Here is an 8,323-nt window from a genome sequence, read left to right as displayed (position 1 = left end):
TTTCCGGTGGTAAAAATGGGAAAAGAAAAATAAAAAGGAACTTTTTTTTATTCCTTTCTTTCCTTCCTCACCTTTCTCTCCCAACCAGTCCTTGCATCCACTGCACCTGCACAGGTCACCTCTGCAGTCTAGTATTCTGCAGGTAAAAAGGAATAAACTTTTTCCAAATGTGCCATTGGGTAGGCCAGCAGATGCTAATTGGATACTTGGCCGCACCATGACGTAATTAGTGACGCCGTCAGAATTGAAAAATTATCTGCATAATAATTTGGTATTATCCATGCTGCCAAATAGTATTTGCTACCCAAGCCAGCTACCATTTCAGAGGTAATTGTATCCTCTGACTCCTCGATGAACAATATTGTAATATTGGATTTTTTTTAACAGTTAGATTAGAATGGATGCATCAGACTAACTGTTACAATGACTTTATAAACAGTAAAATTAATACAGTATTTAGTCACAGTAAAGTACTGCAGTAGAATAATATTAAGGTGCTGTTCACGAGACTTATTTTACTGTATATTCGGATGATTTTGTGAAGCAATATTAAAGCATGCGCGTCCACTTTTCGGTGTTCTCACCCACAGTCACAGCTCTCTTGGTTTTTGCAGCTGCCTATTTATTGTCCCGTCACGGCCTCGGAGAAACACTCCTGGGCTGCTCTCTTTGATCACTGGGTATGTTTGCTCTTTTGATTGTCTCTGTGCTAATCCTGTGATAATCTCTGTGTTAATTCTGGTGGGGTTTTGAGCTAATCCGGCCGCGGTAGAAAATCTTGGCTTTGTGACCGCGAGAGGTCACCTTGATCGTCTCCTTGCTCCGCCATTTCTTCGGTTTTCCTGCGTTCTCGTGATTCTTTGTGTGGGTATTCGGCCGAATCTTGCCGGGGTTTTGCTGACATATTCTTGGTTTCACGGCTTTCTCTGATCTAAATCGTTCTTAGATTGCGCAGAGAGCTTTCGGCTGTCCTTCCGTGGGTTTATGAGCGGAAACATTTTTCCCCAAAAAGATTTTGACTTGAGGCTGTTGTAAACTTGGAATCACATGGCTACAGTAGAAGTTCTTGGCTCTGTGGTTTTGCTTGAGATCTTGCTTTGACTGCTTGCTCCGTTCACCTCTTTTGCTGTCTGACGAATATATTGGTTCCTTCTGGTGGATGATTAGCGTGAAAAAAAAAAACTTTGTTTTGTATATTTTTTACTACGAAAAGTCGTTTTTGTTTTGTTGAATTCATCCATGGAGTTACGATCTTGCCATATTCCTCTCTTTGATCTCCTACTGGAGGGATTCCTGATATTGATATTTGCGGTCGCTTGTGCTTATTTGGTAGCCAAAATCCTCTTCTTTGTGAGTTTAGGATCTAAATGGCATCAATACACTAAACAAGCCAATTAATATAATCTATCTGGCTCCTTTTTTCTTCGAAAACATTATCAGAGAACGAGTTGTTGGAGCAGAATCAGTATTTGCTTTCGTTTGATGTTGGATAAGTGCCTGCTTTATCCGGGGCGCGGCGGAGGAGGAGCGATGCGAGCTCCGCCGTGCCCTCCCGTGGAGGCCGCGTGGAGGAGCGTGTTCCTTCCGGCCGTGGCGACGACCTCGAGGTCGGGGGCGGACAGGTCCGCGAGGAGCGCCTTCATGAATCGCGCGCCGCCCGGAGCTCTTTGGTCGGCGAGGTGGTCAGCAGGCGCGGGGTGGGGCAGGAGGCCGTGGTGGTGGGCGTGGACGGCGGCGAGGTCTCGGCCTCTGCCGAGGCTATCGTGTGCTTGTGGTGGAGTTGGGGAATGGATGAACTTCGCAATCAGGGTAGCATGGACAATTCACCCTAAACCTCTTCGTTCATAGATTTGGAGCCAACTCGCTAGCCAAACACCTACACTGATAGCTCTAGCTCCACTTATGGATTACTCCACTGTGGATCCGTGGAGCAAATTTGGAGCTCTGCCAAACAACCTCTATATCTTGTTAAATGGTTCACCTGTGATATATCCATATAACATAGCTACATCGTACTTATGTTTCGAAATTTTATTACTTGTTTGTGGTGTAGTGGAATGCTTTAGCACGATCTACTTGTTTAGATAGTCTTGTAACGCTTAGTGTTAGGTATTGATGTCTTGTTCTTGTACAAGTAATGCTGCTAAGTTTTAACTGTGTACCTCGCGTTGCAGTATTGAGTATCATTGAGCCATGGCTGCCAAGCTAACTCGCCTCCACAGTCTTCGTGAGCGCCTTAGTGCCACCTTCTCCTCTCATCCCAATGAACTGATTGCACTCTTTTCCAGGTGAGGATATCAAAATATGTTTAACTTGCATTTCATTTGTGGTACTGAAAAAATTGTTAATTTGGTATTCACTTTGTCCTTGTCTTTGATTAGTTTTCAGCACATCCAGATGTAAATACGAGAATATGTGACACATTCTTACATAGTTTCTTTTTTTGACACTGTCATGCGTGCTAAGGATGTCAATTTTCGTCCTCAGACTCATAATGATGATAGTACAGTCTAGTTGATAAGACAGAGCGGTTCAAATTACATCATTTGGCACATTGTTTGTCTTAAGCTGAAACCTGTACAATCCTGCAAATGAGACAGTGCCATTTACATCCTTCAGCTATAGATGGATATGAGATATAACATTGGTTTTATTTGTGAAATACTACTCTTTACAGGTATGTGAACCAGGGCAAGGGAATGCTTCAGCGCCATCAACTGCTTGCTGAGTTTGATGCCCTGTTTGATGGTGACAAGGAGAAGTATGCACCCTTTGAAGACATTCTTCGTGCTGCTCAGGTAGCATTTCCAATATGCCTCCTTGAGTGCTTGCCAATTGAAAATCATCTAGTCATTCTAAATCCCTTACTTCTCTCATGTAGGAAGCGATTGTGCTTCCCCCCTGGGTTGCACTTGCTATCAGGCCAAGGCCTGGTGTCTGGGACTACATACGGGTGAATGTAAGTGAGTTGGCTGTGGAGGAAATGAGTGTTTCTGAGTACTTGGCATTCAAGGAACAGCTGGTGGATGGACAGTAAGTTCTAAGATGAATTCTTAGTAGTTCTAAACTAATCGGTACATTCTAGTTATAGAAACTTAGCCATATACTAATTCAGTACCTTCTTTTTTACACCAGCACCAACAGTAACTTTGTGCTCGAGCTTGATTTTGAGCCCTTCAATGCCTCCTTCCCTCGTCCTTCCATGTCAAAGTCCATTGGAAACGGAGTACAGTTCCTTAACCGACACCTGTCTTCCAAGTTGTTCCAGGACAAGGAGAGCCTGTACCCCCTACTGAACTTCCTCAAAGTCCATAACTACAAGGGCACGGTAAGCTTCCAAAGTTCAGAATCTGCCAAGCGCACACCTCAGGATTCATCTTGTACCAATTTTCTTAATCCCTTAGGAACTTGACATTATAAGAAAACGCCACTAAATGATGTGATCCAACTCCCTCATTTGTAAATGCTGTTTTCTGTTACAGACAATGATGTTGAACGACAGAATTCAGAGTCTTCGTGGGCTCCAATCATCCCTCAGAAAGGCAGAGGAGTATCTACTGAGTGTTCCTAAAGACACGCCCTACTCAGAGTTCAACCACAGGTGATTGCTAAATGAATTGTCCTTCCATTTTGCGCTGGTTGAAATACGGCAAATGGATGAACTGCTTACAATGTGCATCATGATCTGCATTAGGTTCCAAGAGCTTGGCTTGGAGAAGGGTTGGGGTGACACTGCAAAGCGTGTACTTGACACACTCCACTTGCTTCTTGACCTTCTTGAGGCCCCTGATCCTGCCAACTTGGAGAAGTTCCTTGGAACTATGCCGACGATGTTCAATGTTGTTATCCTGTCTCCGCATGGCTACTTTGCCCAATCCAATGTGCTTGGATACCCTGATACCGGTGGTCAGGTACAGAAACTTAATGATAATTTTCATTTTAGCTAGTATAGCTTTTAGGTTTTCTTGTTTCTGATTTGCAATGCTATTGTTTCGCAGGTTGTGTACATTTTGGATCAAGTCCGAGCTTTGGAGAATGAGATGCTTCTGAGGATTAAGCAGCAAGGCCTTGACATCACCCCTAAGATCCTCATTGTACGTTTGAGATTATGTTCCAGCTTCTGAGCCCTTCTCATTGTGTTGTGACTTGTGAGTAAATGAGTAAATGTGCCTACATGATTTATTTTGTCGCAGGTTACCAGGCTGTTGCCTGATGCTGTTGGGACTACATGCGGCCAGCGGCTGGAGAAGGTCATTGGAACTGAGCACACAGACATTATTCGTGTTCCATTTAGAAATGAGAATGGTATTCTCCGCAAGTGGATCTCGCGTTTTGATGTATGGCCATACCTGGAGACATACACTGAGGTATACGGATTATCTGACTGAATGTCCTACACAGCCCATGTTCTATTAATACTGAAGTCATGCATTCTGTGTTACAGGATGTTGCCAGTGAAATCATGAAAGAAATGCAGGCTAAGCCTGACCTTATCATTGGCAACTACAGTGATGGCAACTTAGTGGCCACTCTGCTGGCGCACAAGTTAGGAGTTACTCAGGTATGTTTGGTTGTACATGAGTATATTAAAATTCTTAAGTTAGCCAAATGCTTATGATTTCATTTTGTATATACTTGCAGTGTACCATTGCCCACGCCTTGGAGAAAACCAAATACCCCAACTCAGACATATACTTGGACAAATTTGACAGCCAGTATCACTTCTCATGCCAGTTCACAGCTGATGTTATTGCCATGAATCACACCGATTTCATCATCACCAGTACATTCCAAGAAATCGCTGGAAGGTAAATTTTGTATGTTAACAGTAGACCATCCCTGTGTTGTGGCAGTAACTAAACAAAGAGTATCTAATGTTTGCTGTGTTGTTTCTGCAGCAAGGACAGTGTGGGGCAATATGAGTCTCACATTGCGTTCACCCTTCCTGGGCTCTACCGTGTTGTTCATGGCATTGATGTTTTTGATCCCAAGTTCAACATTGTCTCTCCTGGAGCAGACATGAGTGTTTACTACCCGTACACTGAAACTGACAAGAGACTCACTGCCTTCTACCCTGAAATTGAGGAGCTAATTTACAGCGAAGTTGAAAACTCTGAGCACAAGTGAGTATTGAGCTGATGACATGTCTCATTGTACTCAATCAGCTTGGAAATATTTCAACACTCATCTGCATGTCTGACCTAGGTCTTTCTACCTATTAAGATACGCAGAGCTGTTATTCCCATTGACAATAATTAAGCTTGTCATCTGAACACCTGATGTTTAAGTGCTTCTTTCAAATGCTCTGCAGGTTTGTGTTGAAGGACAAGAACAAGCCGATCATCTTCTCAATGGCTCGTCTTGACCGTGTGAAGAACATGACAGGCTTGGTTGAGATGTATGGTAAGAATGCACGCCTGAGGGAATTAGCAAACCTTGTGATTGTTGCTGGTGACCATGGCAAGGAGTCCAAGGACAGGGAGGAGCAGGCAGAGTTCAAGAAGATGTACAGTCTCATTGAGGAGTACAACTTGGAGGGCCATATCCGGTGGATCTCGGCTCAGATGAACCGTGTCCGCAATGGGGAGTTGTACCGCTACATTTGTGACACAAAGGGAGCATTTGTGCAGGTATATATACGCACTTAATCTAAGTGATTTCCAAGTTCCAACGTCCAACAATAGCGCAATCAACTTTCAGACAAGAACAGCCACATAGCTTGTGCAGGACTAAATTCTTGTATCACACCATTTCTTTTTTTTGTAGCCTGCATTCTATGAAGCATTTGGCCTGACTGTCATTGAGTCCATGACATGCGGTTTGCCGACAATTGCGACATGCCATGGTGGCCCTGCTGAAATCATTGTGGACGGGGTGTCTGGTTTGCACATTGATCCTTACCACAGTGACAAGGCTGCAGATATCTTGGTCAACTTCTTTGAGAAGTGCAAGGAGGATCCAACCTACTGGGAGAAGATGTCACAAGGAGGCCTGCAGAGAATCTATGAGAAGTACACAATTTTCTCTCCTGCAATATACTAACATTTATAAATGGACATATACTGAAGAAATTCTCGTTTTAATTGAAAGCCGCATCATATGCTTGTCTAGTGCTCATATTCAGATACTATATAGAATGATATATGCTTGTTCAGTGATGTGAACACTCAAATATTCCATGATGCCAACACTCAGATATTTGTGTGGCTCATCACTAGCTACGTGCAAATCCTGATACTATAAGCTTTGGACAGGTACACCTGGAAGCTGTACTCTGAGAGGCTGATGACCCTGACTGGTGTATACGGATTCTGGAAGTATGTGAGCAACCTTGAGAGGCGTGAAACTCGCCGCTACCTTGAGATGTTCTACGCTCTGAAATACCGTAGCCTGGTAAGTTGTTTCTGTTAAAGAGCATATGTATAGCAATGGATGTTCATTCCAGCAATCTTAAATAATCGGATTAACTAATACATCTCTTTCTTGAATCCAGGCGAGTGCGGTTCCACTGTCCTTCGATTAGTGTTGGAAGGAAGAACCTCAGGTGGGAGAACTATCGACTGCATTACGATTGTTCACCGCAGTTTGCATTTTGTCAGTCATGTCTTTCATGGATGTGTACTTGATCCCTAAGCACTTGGTACTTTTTTTTGTGAGGTTTTGGGCAGCACTTTTGCTGGTATCTGCCAGGCTACTAGCTGCATTTGTTGCCTCAAATAAAACGCCCATTTGTGGTATTTATCTTCCAGAATTCAATGCAATGTTTTGTTGCCTCAGTCTTCACTCAATGATCTTGATATTTTCTTCTGGTATATGTTTCAACCTGGTTACCTTATGGTTGTGTTTTTGTTATGAAAGTTGCTGTCATAGACATGATCGTTTAACAGAAACTGCCAGTGCATGTAAAGTGAAATTCAAAGATCAAAGAACACACGTCAGGCAGTTAATCCACTAGCTTAGCGACATGGTAGGACAGCTTCAGGACAAACTTGGTCTGAAGTTTACTGCAGCTCTTGGCTCAGTACAAGGCTATAAGCCTTTGCACAGTAGTAGCACCAACTGAATTGAAGATGCCACTCGCTCTTCTTTATATATGAGGGAAGAGATCAGAGACTTCAAGATTTCAGAGAAACCAGCTTATTTCATGGGGAGGAAGGAGTTTAAGAGAGCACAAGGGTACATATAAACATAGAGTAGATTAGTACTGCACAAGTTAACCTCATGTTTATTTGGGAGCATAAATGTAGCCTAATGGCCACTGCATAGTGAAGCACACTGTGGGAGTAGGATTGGGAGGTATCAGAAATGAAGGCACATCGGTGGCATGATGGGTGTACGGGATTCTGCATCAACATTAATATCTCATTTGCCCTCTTGTCTACCATGTCAGTTTGAGACCTCGCTATAATTATTCTAGGATTTCCAAGTGGACTTTGGTAGCCTCCTCTTCCTTAGATCACTTGGCATGCAATTTCTTGCTGTTATTTCATACTTTTCTCATGCGCACAGCTGCACCTTCTTGGCATATAGTTGATGCACATTTGGATGATTTTGGATTTTGGTAGAAGGAAATGGTCGGATAGGAGGCACTTGGTTACTAGCTGTAACTGTGGCAATACCACTATGCAAACCTCCATTTCCATATTAAGTGTGTAAGCACCTAGCTAAGCGGTAGCAGGACTGTCAGGTAGATAAGGTTGGTCCTTAGTGGTGCCAAGGAATTACTTGAGAAGGTTGGAACCTATGACATCAACTCTAACAAAATTTTAAATGTGTATGAGTGCACACAAAATTACAAGTCGTTATAAAGGTTGTAAGACACCCAAAAGCTGTTTAATTGCCCCTCTAGCTCCACACCGAAGCCTGACAAAATGACTACATAATAATAGCATTATCGTGCTCTAAACACGTAGCAAATAGCATGAAGTCAAACATAGCAATGTAACCGGTTTTCTTCAAAGGTAAAACTGAAAAGTGATGAAGACAACTCTAATAAGCCACTCATAACGTTGTAACCCACCATTAATTAGCATCACATGACATATGCTCTCTCTGTCTCTAACGAAAAAGGTTAGTTCCCAATGATTACGACAAACATTTGCATAGACACAAGTGTGATGGTTGCATGCAGGAGGTGTCGGATTTGGAGAAGAACGACTCAGATCAAATGCTGAAGATCCACATTGACTATTAACCAGCCATTTAGGTACGAGTTGAGAACATGTCTGCCATTCACATTGTTGCGGCCTTTGCTTGATTTTAGCATCTTCTCAAATCAATGACATTACTCTTCTTACTTAATGTTGGAGGAAAGAAAGGATAT

The 8,323-nt window shown here is 42.9% G+C and overlaps 1 protein-coding gene across 2 annotated transcripts; it reads left to right on the top strand.

The window, feature by feature from the left end:
- Positions 1 to 528: 528 nt before the first annotated feature.
- LOC133926415 (sucrose synthase 1-like) lies at positions 529 to 6,776 on the top strand. Of its 2 annotated transcripts, none has more exons than XM_062372350.1 (16): positions 529 to 680; positions 2,175 to 2,288; positions 2,678 to 2,798; positions 2,882 to 3,033; positions 3,136 to 3,328; positions 3,483 to 3,601; positions 3,695 to 3,911; positions 3,999 to 4,094; positions 4,194 to 4,367; positions 4,445 to 4,561; positions 4,642 to 4,808; positions 4,899 to 5,123; positions 5,312 to 5,630; positions 5,767 to 6,011; positions 6,255 to 6,393; positions 6,494 to 6,776. In XM_062372350.1, the coding sequence occupies exons 2-16, from the start codon at positions 2,194 to 2,196 to the stop codon at positions 6,521 to 6,523; spliced, it is 2,409 nt and encodes an 802-aa protein (XP_062228334.1). In that variant the 5' UTR covers positions 529 to 680; positions 2,175 to 2,193; the 3' UTR covers positions 6,524 to 6,776. The 2 variants fall into 2 exon arrangements, with proteins under 2 accessions (XP_062228334.1, XP_062228335.1); XM_062372351.1 differs by lacking the exon at positions 529 to 680 and adding an exon at positions 1,693 to 1,809.
- Positions 6,777 to 8,323: the final 1,547 nt, after the last annotated feature.

The sequence above is a fragment of the Phragmites australis genome, chromosome 8 (assembly GCF_958298935.1).
Source record: "Phragmites australis chromosome 8, lpPhrAust1.1, whole genome shotgun sequence".
Classification (NCBI taxonomy): Eukaryota; Viridiplantae; Streptophyta; class Magnoliopsida; order Poales; family Poaceae; genus Phragmites; species Phragmites australis.
Note: the sequence above shows the minus strand (reverse complement) of the source record. Positions and strands in the feature narration are given on the sequence as shown.

What these genes read in the sequence shown, in the direction of transcription:
- LOC133926415 (XM_062372350.1), top strand. Translation starts at nt 2,194, where the DNA reads ATGGCTGCCAAGCTAACTCGCCTCCACAGTCTTCGTGAGCGCCTTAGT. An exon ending in TTCCAAGAAATCGCTGGAAG is followed by an intron (nt 4,809 to 4,898) that starts GTAAATTTTGTA and finishes TTGTTTCTGCAG; the next exon opens with CAAGGACAGTGTGGGGCAAT. An exon ending in CTGCAGAGAATCTATGAGAA is followed by an intron (nt 6,012 to 6,254) that starts GTACACAATTTT and finishes AGCTTTGGACAG; the next exon opens with GTACACCTGGAAGCTGTACT.